This window comes from Psammomys obesus, unplaced genomic scaffold (genome assembly GCF_907164565.1).
Source record: "Psammomys obesus unplaced genomic scaffold, mPsaObe1.curated_primary_1811, whole genome shotgun sequence".
Lineage (NCBI taxonomy): Eukaryota > Metazoa > Chordata > Mammalia > Rodentia > Muridae > Psammomys > Psammomys obesus.
The window spans coordinates 1,313,097-1,328,945 of NW_026586383.1; the positions used below are offsets into that span (position 1 = coordinate 1,313,097).

The 15,849-nt window shown below is 40.8% G+C and overlaps 1 protein-coding gene across 3 annotated transcripts in view; it reads left to right on the forward strand.

Annotated features, from left to right (window-relative positions):
* Lrrfip2 (LRR binding FLII interacting protein 2) overlaps positions 1-15,849 on the forward strand; it is a 98,222-nt gene that overhangs the window by 16,570 nt on the left and 65,803 nt on the right. For all 3 annotated transcript variants that reach the window (XM_055601846.1, XM_055601844.1, XM_055601845.1), the window contains exon 3: positions 5,313-5,457. In XM_055601846.1, coding sequence (XP_055457821.1) covers positions 5,368-5,457 — 90 coding nt within the window. In that variant the 5' untranslated portion in view covers positions 5,313-5,367. The remainder of the gene's footprint in view (positions 1-5,312; positions 5,458-15,849) is intronic.

Here is a 15,849-nt window from a genome sequence, read left to right on the forward strand (position 1 = left end):
TTCTTGCTAATGTTGTTTCACTCTGATTTTTCCCATTGTTCTTTTGTTCAACTACAAGGCAATGACCGTACCATGCAAAAAGTGCCTTGCAAATTCTTGGTAGATATATTTATTTGTTTTGAGATGGGGATCTCACTGTGTAGTCTGGGCTGGTATGGAACTTGCTTTGTAGACCAGGCTGGTCTCAAACTCACAGAGTTTGCCTGCTCTGCTTCCCGAGTGCTGGGATTAAAGGCATGCCTTTAGAATAGCAGGCATTTAAAAAAATGTAGAACAAGAAAAGCTGTATGACATTTTGTAAAAAGTCTTTAATTTTAAACTTCCATATTATAGCAAAGATTTTAAATTATATTACTTGTTTCTCTCTCTTTCTCTCTCTTTTTTTTTCTGTGCTCAGCTTTGTTCTTTGTTACCTGGCTTGTGTTGGTTCACTTTCACTTATCTATGCTTCATTATTATTGTGTGTGTATGTGTAGTTTGTGCACATGAGTGTGTGGTGCCAGAGGAGGGTGCTGGTATTCTTCTCTGTCATTCTCCACCGTACTCCTCTGAAACAGGGTCTCTTGCTGAACCTGGAGCTAGGATTGTAGCTAGGAAATCCTCGTCATGTTCTTATCTCTATCTCCTGTAGTACTGAGGTTACAGCCACAAAGCCGTGCCTGGTTATTTTTTACGGGGATACTAGGGATTTGAACTTAGGTCCTCATGCTTCCACACTAAAGACTCTCACCCAATGAGCCATCTCCCTAGACCCTTTCTTGTTCTCTGTGTATTTTCAATTTTAAGTCTCTGTCTTTAACACTATGTACATTTTTTCCTACTGTTTCATCCTCTGAGATAACTTTAACAGGTATTTAGAAAGAAGGCCATTTGAATGACACTGGGAAGTAGTTTCTTCAGGGTGCGGAAGAATGCATTTGTTGGTAAAAGTACATTATCCAAGTTTGACTTCACTGCAGTTAATAACTATTTTAAAAACTGTCTCAAGCATGTAACCACTTACATTTATATTTATACTTATAGAATAGCATAGTTGGCAAGGAAGAAAATGCAACCACTGGCATGCCATCTATGAGGAGAGGAAGCAGGCTAGTATCTGTTGTGTCGGGTATGGGAATAGTGTACGTTCTACAGTTCTTAGGATAACCCTGTGGGATATAGGCACCAGACAGTATGAGCTGAGCAAAATCACTATAGGTTCTCAGGTTCTCTGGAGAGTAAATTTGTGTTCAGTTCCTCCCTTTTCTTAGTGAAGTGCTGGCATTTTAGCCAGTGCAGTTATTCTTTTTCTTTTGTTTTAAGGGTCTCACACTGTACCCAGAACATTTGAAGTTTTGAGAGACATGTTACCAGGCCCAGCTACATTTTTAAAATGTTTCATATCTTTCTCTCAGTTTTTTGATACACTTTTTATTTCTATGGATTTTGCAAATGACTTATTCATTTTATGTGTTAATCTTATTTTGCTGTTGGTAGGACTGATTTCTTGAGCTAATTCCTTTTGCTCCCCTCTCTCCTCTGACCTCTCTTCTAATTCAGGGAATTGGACCATTTTTTCTTTTGCCAATTGTTTTTTTTTCAAGTAAATATGTAACTATTTGTATGAGATTACCTTTACCTTTTTTTTTTTTTTTCAAATCAAGTAGTTAAAAATATATAATTCATAAGTTCTCAGGTCTTTTGTTGACCTAGTCAGTCATACTTTTCAAGCATTATTTTCCCCAAATACGTTGTTAAAATGTTTTGAATTATACAAAAAAATTGAAATAGTTGTAACTGAGTGCAGTGAACCTGCCATCTAGATTTCATCACTTTGCCTTTCTTGTTACATAAAACAGAGCAGATACTGGTACATTTAAACACTGTGTATTTTGGCTTGTACCTCATTAACTAAGTTTAAAATTGTATAGAGATCTTTTTCTAAGGCAAAATTTATTTAGAAAAACATGCATAGATTTTAAGTGTGCTGTTGAATAATTTCTTTAGTTTTGTTTCTGTGTATACTGGCTGCTGAGGAGACTGAAAACTGCAACACACTCACATATTCCTTTACATTCTCAGAAGTAGACTTAAAATATCACAAAGTACCTTACAGCTTTTTCTTTTCATTACATAAATGTTCTTCACAGTGAAGTGGTTATAGTCAAGAGTGTTTTAATTTTTTAACAGATCATTCCTCGAGCCAACAAAAGTCTTTAACTTGACTAGTGTTGTCATATATGCGTACTGAAGAAGATAGCCTGATCCCGTCTTTGTTCAGTTATAGCCTAAACCTGTGGCAGTGGTATGTTCCCACGGCCTCAGGTGCTCAGGAGGGTGGGCAGCGTGGTGGGGACCAACCTCCAGGGGAGGAAGGAGAGGCCTGAGCATGCAGCTTATTCATACACCCCTTGCCTTATCTAGCATGCAGCCTGGGTTCAGTGTCTGGGACCATAAAAAAACATGGTCTAACGTTGTAAATAAAAATGAGTTATTTTGTCAGTTTTATGAGTTATATATGTAAAGATACTTTACATATTTCTGGGATGCTTAGTAGTTTATTAAATGCTTGCATTAATTGTGGCTCATTTGAGCCTTCCTGGGGAAAGGTTGGAGACTTCTAAGAAAACTCCCCTGTATGTTTCAAGAAATAATTTGTCAGCTGTTCCTTTCAGAGAGGAACCTTTGTTTGCTTCCATTAAAATATGATTTATCTAGATAGGTTTATTTACAGTGAAGAGATTGGTCATCCCCAGTCTTAATTTGTTGGTTTTGTTTTTTTTGAGAAAGGGTCTTATTGTATAGCTCTGGCCTGGAACTCACTACGTAGACCAGACTGGTATGAAACTCACAGAGAAACTCATCTTCCTTTGCCTCACTAGTGCTAGGATTAAAGGTGGGGCCACTAGGTCTGGCATCTGCTTTTATTGACAAACATGAGGCAACTTGTGACTGGAGAGATGTCTCAGCAGAGCTCTTTCTGCTCTTTCCGAGGATGCAGGTTCGGTTCCAAGCACCCTCATGGTGGCTCACAACAGTCTGTAGCTAGTTCTAGGAGATCCACTGCCCTCTTCTGTCCTCCTTGGGCACCAGGTACACCTCTGGTGTACATGGAATACAGTCAGGCAGTTATTCAGATCTTCTTTACAAAGTGTAAGCCAGCTCAAGGTAATAAGTCATGTCAGAAAAGATAAGATTGGCATGAACTTTGATTGGGAAAAACATTTCTATTGAAGTGGTTCTACTTAATTTTCTTTTCTTTTTTTTTCTGGGGGGTAGGATAGAAAGTGGTTTGTATTTTTAATTTTAAATTTTTATTTATTTCTTCACTTTATATCCCGGTCATAGCCCCTTCTCTTCTGTCTGTATGATCGCACCCTCCCTCCCTGCTCCGTTTATCCCCCTTCTTCTACTCCTTAGAGAAACCTCCACTCCCACCCCAGCATATCAAGTCCCATCAGGACTGAGCACAACCTCTTCCCCAGTGGCCTGGTGAGACAGCCCCGCCAGGGGAAAGTGATCAAAAAGCAGGCAACAGAGTCCATGTCAGAGTCGGGCCCCACTTCCCTTACTAGGAACCCATATGAGGACTGACCTGCCCATGGGCTACATGTCTGTAGAGGGCCTAGGTCCAGTCCATGCGTGGTCCTTGGTTGGTGCTTCCATCTCCACAGGGCCCCCCTAGGCCATGGTTAGTTGGCTCTGTTGGTCTTCTTGTGGAGATCCTGTCACCTCCAGATCCTTCTATCCTTGACCCACTCTTCCACAAGACTCCCTGTGCTCCACTCCATGTTTGGCTGTGGGTCTCTGCCTCTGTTTCCATCAGCTGCTGGGTGGAGCCACTCAGAGGACAGCTGTGCTAGGCTCCAGTCTGTAAGTGTAGCAGAGTATCGTCAATCCTGTCAGGGGTTGGCTGTCTCCCATGGGGTCTCAGGTTGGGCCAGGCATTGGTTGGACTATTTAATATTGTTCAATCAAGTAAATTTGAGCACACTAAAGATGTGTATTTTTAACATCCCTGTTCTTTTTTTTTAATTTAATTTTTTTATTATTAGTTACATTTTTATCTCTGTATCCAGGTGAACATATCCTGTTCTAAGGGGGTAAACTAACTCGGGGATCTTGGTGTGTCATATTGTAATAAATGTCTCCACTTTCTTTTATTAAAATTAGGAAAAAAATTTAGACTTACCGGATGCTGAGTTAAATGAGCTCTGTTTCTCAGCAGTGTATTTAAGAAGGGGCTTTCATTCAGTTTGTCATACTCTCTGTCATGGGGAGACATTGGGGGTGGGCATGATAGAAAGTAAACCCAGGGCGTGACACACGCACCACTCTCATGGGCTCTGTCAGCCTTAGTTTAGGTTGTTGTCATCCTTGTTGCTAAATTCTAGAAAAGAATTAGATGCACCTAATAATAACAGTTGTGAGAGGTCCCAGAGGTCCTCTTTTTAAAAGCATAATTTTGTTGGAATATATTCATTGTGCGTGGTAATGGGTTTCATAGGAAAAATTCATACATGTATATATTACTGTCACTGTGTTTTCTCCCGTGCTCATTCCTGCTTTTCTCCCCCATGTTAGTACCATTTGATCCCTTAAATAGTTTTGCTTGTACTCTCATATATGTGTGTGTGTACATTTACAAACATTATGCATGTATATATATATATGTGTGTGTGTGTGTGTGTGTACAGATATGTGATCATAGGTACATAGACACATTCTTAAGTACTTGGCTGCCTGTTTTACTATCTTCAGCACTTGTTGTATCAGGCAATAGCTAGAACCCAGATATTATTGCATGGAAAGTGTTGCTTATAGTTGCTTATAATTAACTGCAGAATCATGACCTTCAGTTAGTTGTTCTGTGTAGTTGTGATTTAATTGGAATTGGTTTTTAAAATATGCTAAAAAGCAAATTTGCTTTTGCGTTACTTTAAAGCTCAATATTGAAATCTTGTGAGTAAATTATTTCTAAAACTTTAGACTGAATGATTTATGAAGCATCATTCTTGTTTGGAAATAGATTTTAGAAAAAGCCTTATTAATTTTATACTCTTCAGTACAATTATAGCTTGTTTCAGTTTTCTGAGCTAAGATAACATATTCTCATAGGTTGTTGTGAATAGCTTAGTGAAGTTAGCAAGTTGGTAATTGATATAAATTTGAATATTCTAAAATGCACTGAAATAATTTGGTAGTGGGCAAAGGAATTCAGTTACTGATTTCTTTGCGGAGAAATAGAATTGCAGTGTTAAAGTTGAATGTTTAAATAAGCCTCAAAAATTGCACAATGAAACATCCTAACTTACTTTTTTTGTTTATTTCAGGGCCTAACACAAGCAAACTCATTTTCAGAGTTAAAAAATTATTTTAAAAAACAAGATGGGGACTCCTGGTTCTGGAAGGAAAAGAACACCTGTGAAAGACCGATTTTCTGCAGAAGATGAAGCTTTGAGTAACATCGCCAGAGAGGTGTGTGCTGAGGTGTACAAATGATGCTCGCCAAACCTGGGGAGGCAGGCGTTCACTTCACCTAGCTTGGGGTGTTTGCTAGGAACAGGAATGATGGCTGCCCTTTCACATCATAAATCTGCCCTGGTAAAATGTCTTTAGAGTTGTATCCCTTCTGAATTTGATTTTCTGAGACTTCATCTGAACTTAGTTTTTCATTATAGTTGGGTCATGTATGCTGGGGCTTTTGGAGGTGGCTTTTGGCTTATGGCTCACTAGACCTCACAGGTCCCAGAGCTGCTGGGTGAGTGCTGGCAGCAACTGCCCTTATAGGGTATTTGTGCAGAATTATAATCTGAGGTTGCTTTTTGAAACATTGCAGTGGATTTGTATGTATGTATGTATATGTGTATTAATTTATTGTTGTTTTGAGAGATGGTCTCATGTAGCCCAGGCTGGTCTTGAGCTCCCTATATAGCTAAGGACGCCTTTGAACTTCTGATCCTCCTGTCTCCACCTCCCAACAGCTGGGGTTGTAAGAGTGTGTTGCTCTCTGGTTTCTGTGGTGGTAGAGCTGAAGCCCAGGGTTTGTGCATGCTGGGCAAGCACAGCTCCAACTGAGCTGGATCCTGGGCTGTGCTGGCATTTTTGTGTTTAATCCTCCAGATACTAACAGAGCTTCTAGGGAGTTTTTGTTTCAGTTTGTTGATAACTCAGGGGAAAGGAGGAGGAGTGGGCAGGGCTGATGCTTTGTGAATCTCTGAAGCATTTCCTGTATACTGGAGATTTAGGATTGCTTTCAACCGGGCCTTCTTCCTGAGGCTCCAGCTTTTCTTCAGTTCTGACGATATCTGCAGATTTGCTCTCAGAGCTCATTCAGGGTCAGTGTGGTTTCCTTTTGGGTTATCAGTCTTTTTTTTCCTCTTGAAAGCTAGTTAGCTTTTGAATGATAATAAAACATTTTAATTCTGATTTCATTTATATGACATCCCAGGGTAGGCAGATCCGTAGAAATTGATAGATTGTGATCCCAGGGAGGACCATTAGGGGTGACTGCTCAGGTGTATGGGTTTCTGGAGCTTGGTAATAGTGATGATTGTACAACTCTGATTATACTAAAAGCACTAAGTTATTTACTCTAGAAGGGTAAACTTGTAGCAGGTGTATATACAACTCTAAAAACTCTCAATCAGGTAAGGTGGTGGTGATATCCCTTTGCTATTTTAATTTGAACTTTTTGTTGTTAGTATTTAAAGGTTTTTCTCATGTAGCCTAGCCTTAGCTCAGATTCCCTGTGTAGAACTTGAAATTCTGCTTCTCCTGACTTGATACTGTCGACTCCCATGGTAAACAAGAGTTTGTGTCACCATACCTTTTAAAAATTATTTTTTATTGTGTGTGTATGTGCACAAACATAGAGGCCAGGGGTTGATGGGGAGTGTCTTCCTCAGTTGCGCGCACGCGCACACACACACACACACACCCCCGCTGCACAGCTTTGTGCGTGAGTGTGAGTTTTGTGAGTTGAGCTCTGGACTTTATGCTCGTTTATAAGTGTAGAAGTCAAATTTTGCAGAAGCATATTTGAAGCAGCGTTACCTAAAAACTTACTAGGACAGTGTTGAAGTAAAGGAAAGTTACCTAAAAACTGGTTACAAAATTACTTTATAGTAGAAGCCAGATACTTTTAGCTAAAAATATATTTAAAAAAATGAAAAATAGGCAGTCCTTTACAGTGATCTTAAGTATTTACATAAGTCACATACTTTTAGATAAAAATGAAAATTACCAAAGTGTTTGGTTTAAAAGTGGAGGTGGGAGGGGAGAGGTTCAGTGGTAAAAGCACTTGGCCCACAAGCCTGACAAGTTCAGTTCCTGGAGATTAAATAAAGAGCCAGATGTGGTAGTATAGCATACATCTGTAATCCTTTCATGCTTATGGAGATGGGAGGAGGAGGCAGGAGAATTGTCTGGACACTTGAGGTCCAGCTGGCCTGGAGTGTATTAGTGGGCAGAGGTGAGAGAGCCTGCCTCAGCAAGGCTGAGAACAGTTCACTGAACTCTACACATGTGCCCAGGAACATACATGTATAACACACACACACACACACACACACACACACACACACACACACACACTCGCACACAGATCTGTTTTTCTAAAAATATTTCAACAATTACTCTTTTTAAAAAACAATTATGTATGCTGAGCAGTACTCTGAAAAGAAATTGAAGCCTTTAGAAAGTACTGCAAATAGCCTTTTTTTCTAAATATGTTTTTGTAAATATATTTATTATCTTCTTGGAGAACCTCATATATGTGTTCATGTCCATGCCTCATGAGCCCCTCCGTCTCTCGCCCCCCCCCCCTTTATAAATAACCTGCTAAGTCCAATTAGGGTTGCTGTGTGCACATGGGTGTGGGTATACCTGTCAGAGCATGGCCACACCCCCTGGGAAAATGGACTCTCCCTTCTTAGCAGCCATCAGTTGCAAGTAGGTCTTTAGCTAGGGGTGGGGCCTCATGCGCACCTCCCATCCTACTGAAATGTTGACTGGCTTGATCTTTGTAAGGCTTACGTAGGCAACCACAGCTGCTTTGAATTTGAGTGGCAAGGACCTTGTCATGCCCAGCAAACGTGGTTTTATAGCAGTCTTCCCTGATCTCTGGCTCTTACTAATCTTATTTTCTTTTAGGCAGCCTAAGTTTTTTTTAGTGGCTTAGTAATATTCCATTATGTATGTATGTATTCTTTTTGTTTATAAGTTCATCAGTTGACTCCACTTTATTGGATTATCATTTATTGCCAGAGGAGGTAATAGATATTCAGGCATCTAGGAGAACCAGAGTTTGTGGGTTTTGAATATAGATAACAACCTGTGGAAAAGAGTCCAAAGAGGTGGATTGTGCTTAGGTAAAAAGACACTGTCTAGTAGTGCTTTATGGAATGGCATCTGTAAGAGCTGCTGGTAATAGTGCTATTCTGAATAACTGATTTATTTTTAGGTTATGGTAAATAAAAGATAAAAAAATTTTAGCAAGTACAAAAGCGTTCTTAAAATGTAAAGGATTACCGTAGTCAGCAGGAATTAATGAGTATTAATTCTAGCTTTCATTTAAGGCTATAGTTTCACTTCATTTCATTTATTTATTTATTTTTATTTTTTGGTTTTTCGAGACAGGGTATCTCTGTATAGCCCTGCCTGTCCTGGAACTCACTCTGTAGATCAGGCTGGCCTCAAACTCAAAGACCCTCCTGCTTCTGCCTCCTGAGTGCTGGAATTAAAGATATGCACTACCACTGCCCAGCTAATTTCTTTTTAAAACAAACATGAACTTTGATTTTCTTTTTTATTTGTTGTTTTTTGTTTGTTGAGACAGGGTCTCTCTACATAACTCTGGCTATCCTGGAATTCTCTATGTAGATCAGGCTGGCCTCAAACTTACAGATCCATTTGTTTCTGCTTCCTAAGTGCTGGGATTAGAGGGACCTGACATCCCCTGGCTGGCCCTATTCATTTATTTATTTATTTATTTACTTATTTATTTATTTATTTATTTATTTATTTATTTATTTATTTATCTATCTATTTATTTTTGAGACAGGATCTCCATATATATAGCTGACTAGGTGCTCGTTGTGTAGACAGGGTCCACCATACCTGGCAATGTAAACTTTTAATATTCACTCAACACACATTTATTGAGCATCAATTTTGTGTGTACATGACTACATTTAGAGGGTATGGAGTATATAGTTCTAGCATGGAGCTTAGATTCTAAAGGAAGCAGACACTGAAGACCACATACTAGATTCTTCCTCACATTTCAGATACTTAGCTATTTCCTTTTGTCTTTAAGACTGGTTATCTGTGTGTACTGTAGTCACTGGTATTCTTAGAATTGAGGAAATATGTAATATGTGTATTTATAAGTGGTAAGTGCTCTGAGAGAACAGTAAACAGTTTCATTAAAGAGTGCCACAAGGGACATGTTTGAGGGCCTTGGGAAGACTTCCTTGGAGGAAGTGGCCTTTCACCTGAGATTTGAAAGATGAGGAGATTCCTTAAGGGAAAGGGAGTTGTCAGAGAACTTTTTGTAATCTTGTGAGGCTGAAGGAGTGCATAGAATTCAAGGACCAACCGCAGCAGCTAACATTTATTCAGCGTTTCCTTTTATACACTGTCTGAGTACTTGAATGAACAGCCTCAGGCCTTTTTATAAAGCATTACTGTTTCATCAGTGATGAATATAAGCCATGGAGACATCAAGTAACTTTGCCAAGGTCATAATGCTTAGAAGGGCTAGAGCTGGAATTTCCCATAGTTGCTGACCTCTTAACTGCTGTCTCTAGTAACTTCAGGGTGACAAGTGAGACAGAGGAGAAAAAAGAGGAATTAGCTAATTCAAGCTAGTAGTTTGCAACTAGGGGCTAGTTTTGTCCTTTGGAGGATGTTTGGCAATGTTGGTGGACGTTTGCATCTGTCACAGTGACGGGTGGCATGGGAAGGTGCCCTGACAGTTGTGGGTAGAGGCTGAGGATGTTGCTAAACCTCCCGGTGCCCAGCCCAGGGGTGAGCAGGGATGAGGCTGAGAACCTTATTATAGGCTCTCACAGATTGTGTTTAGCAGAATAAGTCAGTGCTATAAGCAGTGGGGAAGTATTGAAGGTTTGTGCAGGGGAGTGACTCGATCCAAAGGATGGCTTGTTACAGGTTGGAGATTATATCAGGAAAGAGGCTGTATCAGTGGTTTCAGGAGGTGAGTCACAAGTCACAGGTAGTGGGGTGGCTGGGCTGGGGAGATAAGCAGTTGGTTCTCTCGAATGGCATGGGAGGCAGAGGCAGGACTCTGTAGTGACTGCATCTGGAGAGATGGTAGGGAGCGCAGAGTGAGTGGGGAAGAGCATGATTGCATGTTGGCATGAGTTGTATTTCAGGTGGCTGTGAATAGCCACATTGAGATTTCAGAGGGTGGTTTGAGAATACAGACTTTAGCACATTCTGAAATACTTGTGCCTGCTGTTGGCACACTGAAGTAATTGAACTCACAGTGTGGACACCATCATCTGGGGAGAAGGTAAAGATAACGCCTCTGTGCTGAGTCTTAAAGAGTTCCAGGTCAAGTTAGAGTTTATCTTTGACATACTTTTTTTTTTTTTTTTACTTTATGTATTTGATTTAGGTTATTCTGTGCAAATTGGATTTGTCAGAAAAAGTAATTCCATGAGTCAGAATTACTCCTCTTTGTAATCTGAAAGTGTTCTAGATATTGGTTCACAAAATTCATAAATGATTATGAAAAAAGAGTTATGTTTTCAGTTATGAGAAGTGAATGTCTTTCTATTTCTACTCAGTTAAAAAAATCCGAGTCTCGTTTCTGCGTCCTGATTTTACTAGCACATCCTCTGAAAGAGCAGGTCTAAGTTCTAAGTTGTGACTTCACCCAGTGTTGCCTTGGGGCATGCATTGAGCCAGTCTCTCTCTCCCTTATCCTCTGCTCAGGAGACAAGGCAGAGATGTAGCTGAAGCACCTCTTTTTCTGCCAGGCTATCCACCTGCTGCCTGCTTGTCACTTCCTGCCAGCTTGTCACTGACTCCAGGAAGACCAGTATTGCTCTCAGTATATATCACTGTCCTTGATTTGTTGCGCTCTCTCGAAATAAGTGAGCATCACTGTTCTAAAGGCTTCATTGTGTCTAGGTCTGAGTGGCATCTTTACCATTCATATCCTTCAGGAACAGTACTATGAATTGGGAAGACATTGCCGGCAGCATGCCTCTGCCCCTAGCACTTTTACAAGGTGACTCACGGTCCCTCCTTTGGTTAGATTGTATCATTGAGATCCACCTTTTGTTTTTCTTGGGCTCTTTGTTATTTTGTAACCAGACCTCAGTAATTAAACTTCTTAACCTTTGATTTCCTTTTTTATTTGATAAGATTGTTTTTGCAGTCAAAAGGTCCCTGAGTAAAAAGAAGATAGTTTGATGAGTTAAATTTTTTTTGATTTTATTATTTTGGTTTTATCTAGTGTATGTTAATGCTTATGTTCAGAAAAATTTAAGTATTTGTTCTTAAGTACCAAAAGCTTTAAAAAAATGGGTAAACATGTTACATTTCTTAATTAATTAAGAAAAATGATACCTCACATTTGGATTGAAGGGAAGTTGCTAGGAACATGGAGTAATAACCTTTATTTGTTAATTTGGAAACCAAGGCAACACAATAAATATTATGTCTCTTAATTTGTCTTTCAGTGTTCTTTTGGCCTGAGTACCATGGAAGAGTAAACAAAATTAACACAGTAAATGCTGAGTACAGTGCTATCTGAGTTAGTCATTTTTCTTAAGTGTTTTACCTTTTTTTTTTTTTTTTTTGAGATCCTGTCTGACTATATAGCCCTGTCTTACCTTAAGTTTATGATCCTCCTACCTTGGGCTCCCAAGTGCTGGTTTTCACATATCTAGTGAGTGAGAAAAGATTAACTCCACCTCAGGCTGGCCTCAAACACACAGTAGCTGCTTGCTTGTATTTCAGCTCTCTGATTTTTGTACTGTGATCTCAGGTATCTGCAGATAGAAGGGTGTGAGGTGCTGGGCCAATAGCTCATGGCTTACAGTGTGTACATTGGGGGGGGGCATCAGGAAGGGACTTTTTTGCTGAGGAGTTGGACTTGACTTTGAAAGCTTCGGGGCCACAATCAGATTTGACTTCAGGGTAATTTCTCTTGACACCATGGGAAGTGTCTGATGTCTGGAGGAGGGAAGATCACAGTGAGAAGGTTGCTGTGTGCATCTTGTTAGGAGATGATGAGAGCTTGAAGGAAGGTGGTGGCAGAGGGAAGGGAGTGGTTTAGGGAGATTGGCAGAAGTGAGGAGAATTGTTGGAGCTGAGTTAGGTGGACTCAGGGACTGAGCTGAGGAGGGAGGCTAGGAAAAGGGAAAGAGCCTTATGAGTCCTGAGTCCTCATCGTTTTATCTTCTGAGTAACGGTCCAGTCATAAGAGCTTATAAATAAGAAGAGGGAACTTACAGGAAAAAATGATACATTTAATCAGGGATTAATTGTTCTTGTGGAACAGCATCCATTTTTAATAGTCTGTTAGATCAGGATGGGTCAGTATCACGCAGGAGAGAAGCTAGAATTCAGAGAGCAGGAGATTAAGCCTGGAAACTCTGGTCCGGCTAACACTTTAAGGATCTACAGAAGAAATGTGTGTGCACACAGGATTCTAAGGAGGGACATTAGAGAGCACAGAGGAAAGCCAGAAGGCGTTGGTGCTGCAGGACGCCAAGAGCTTTCAGGAGGAATGAGGGGTTAGTGATGTCAGCTGCCCAGAAAGAAGTGAGATAAGACTTAGAAATTTCGCTGGGTTTGGTAGTCATTAGTGACCTTTGCCAGAGTAGTTTCAGTTCAGTGATTTGGGCAGAAGCCAAATTGTAGTCATCTGAACCAAGTGACAAGGGAAGAAGGAGGTATGTGAATGCTTGCTGCAGAGGGGGACTGTGGAGCTAAGCTGGGGTGGGATTTGTTACCCACCTTTTAAAGACGGGAAGACCCATCTTTCTGCCCAGTTTTGATGAACCCATAGAAGGAGAAAGTGAAGACAGCAAAGACAGATAGTTGGGGAGGATCCTGGGATAGATGAGTCTTACATGGCAATTTGGAGGGTAGTGTCTCAGAGTTGTGGGCTTGGGGCATCTCTGACCTGAAACAGGAGGGGTGGCTTTCACTGGGACTTCAGAAAGGAAAAAGGACAGCGTAAGAGACTGGGAGGTCTGTCCTAGGCAGGAGGATGTGGAGGGAGTGCCTCCTTCAGGCCCAACCTGCATTTTCTACCTAAGGCACATCTTTAGACACATTTGAAAGATTCCTTCTGTTGTGGAAAAGCATTGGCACAGGAAGGTAAATACCTCATGTATGAGAGAGAGAAAAAAACTATATTTCAGAACTTTCTTCATTGAGAGCGAATACCATTTACATTGTATTTCCTAGAAATGCTCTCCTTCCAGCTTATTTAAAATAGTCTGTATTAGTATGACAGTTTTGAGTGGTAGGATTTTGTTTCTGAAAGCCTCTGTGATTCATTGTATACTTGGAGGATATATGTCCTAAAAGTAAACAAAACCACGTGTCTGTGGGCTCACTAGGTACTCCTCATAACCTGGTGGGCCACAGCGACTTAAACAGTGCATGCATGTTTTGCAGTTGGTTAACTTTTACCTCTGAATTGTTAAGAGTCAGACTGCTATGAAGTAAACATACCTTTGCTTCATACCAGAAGTAGTCTCAGGTGAGATGTGCTATGTGCATTTTATGGAGGTAATCAGTGAGCACTGATTACCAGCAGATCAAGCAGGTTTATAAAGGATTGGCAGGCCTCAGATGAGCTTCTGATGCTACAGGGAAGCAAAGCAAATGTAACCAAGTCCCTATGCCATCTAAACTGAAGCAGACCCAGAATCTGAATTTAAAATGCAGAAAGCTCATGAGTGTTTTGGAGTGTTGGACATCGCAAGGTATACCAAAGTCAGATTGCTCAGTTTGAGAAGTTTTTCTGTGCTTGTTCCTGGGGCTTTCAGTAGACTGACCCATAGTATATATTGGGGAGTCTCAAAGAAGGGAGAAACTGAGTTAGAACTAGGAAGCTTTGAGGTACTCTCGGTGAAAGTGGAAAGAACTGTTGGGAAGAGGGGGAGTCTGTTGGGTGGAAAACAGGATGGACTTAGGAGATTTGGAGGTTCTGAGGCTTGGCATTGAGTGGGGTGGTGTGGGCTCCACTGCAGGAAACTGGGGACTAGTGAAGCCAGGCTGCCCACTGGACAAGGGTGGAGCTTATTTCCCTTACTGTAGGTCTGCTGCTAGCTCATCCTGTAGGTGTTAGAAGCGGAGGTGTTGAGTATGGCTGAGAAGTCAGTGTGTGATGCTGGATCTGAGATTCCCTCCCATTGGCTGAGAGCTGAAACTACGATAAGATGAGCAGAAAGGCTGGACACAGTGAAAAGAGGTTATCTGCATCTGGTGTGCAGGAGTGGTCGGAGAACCAGTAGAACAAACAGTGCAGTTCTGCAGAAAATAGCATCGGGGCTCATTTGAAACCACCCACAGCAAAACTCTGTGGTTTGTGTGAGGAGATGGGTTCAGACTTGGTATATAAATGGACGGGTTGTAGTAGAGTGTTTAAGAGTACGGATTACCACGTGAGTCTGAGAATGTGGGTCTTGGCCTCAGTATTTGCAGGTTAGGTGATGTTATCGGCAAGGTATTCGTCCTCTGTACCTGAGAGATTGGGTTTGTGGATTAGAAGCAGTCGGTCATCCAGCCTTGCTAACACGTCAGTGCGCAAGTGTCAGAGTGGTCAAGTCAGAGCAGGGCCAGATTTCCCCTTGCCAGCTATCTGCCAAGTGTGGCTTGTGTTTAGTTTTTTTAAGATGGGATCTTGCTGTGTTATCCTTGCTAGATTCAAATTCCTGGGCTCAGGATTGTCTGGCCTCAGCCTTCAGACCAGCTGGGACTCCAGTTGTGCCCCACTGTGCCAGGTAAAAGTCTGGGTTTTGATTATGAGGAAGTTATTCTGATAATACTGTTTAATTTTAGGTAAGGTTATCCCTTAACACACTTAGCACAGTTTGAACTGGAGTCTGATCTATTTTTATAAGCTTATTCTTCAGACTGTATTTCTGGAGAATGATGTTTAAAGGATTACTTAGGGTTTATTTAGTAATTGGTCCAAGAAAGGCTATATATTCTGTGCCCCCTTTTTGAGATTCCTAATGTTTGTTGTTATTAAATATTCTGACTTAGAAAGTTCAATCCGATATTTCCTAAACCTTCTTGGTCATCCTTTCTCCTGTTTATACATTAAACTTTGTGAACTTGAAGTTTTTATATTTTAGAATCTCTCTGTCTCTGTCTTTCTCTATGTGTGTTTGTGTGTATTTGTATGTGTCTTTGAGACAGGCTCTCATGTAGCCCAGGCTGGCCTCAGACTCATCATGTAGACAAGGCTGGCAGACTTTTGATGCTCCTGCCATAGCCTCCTGAGTGCTAAGATTGCAGGTGTGTGTCTCCACACCTTGGAACTTAGGAGTTTTTGGATATACTCTTATTTATTTAGGAAGCTAACTTATGATATGATTCATTGGGCTGGAGAGATAGCTCAGAGGCTAGGACCGCTGAATATTCTTGCAGGGAGCCCCGAATTTGATTCCTAGCACCCACATGGTGGTTCACAACTGTCTGTAACTCTAGTCTTAGGCGATCTCACGCCTTCTTCTGCCTCAGTGGTTACTGCATGCACATGTACACAGGCATACATACAGGCAGAACACCCATACACGTAAAATAAAGACGGAGGTTAAAAAAAGATATAATCCAGTGACTAACATATGTACCATTCTAGGATATTGCATG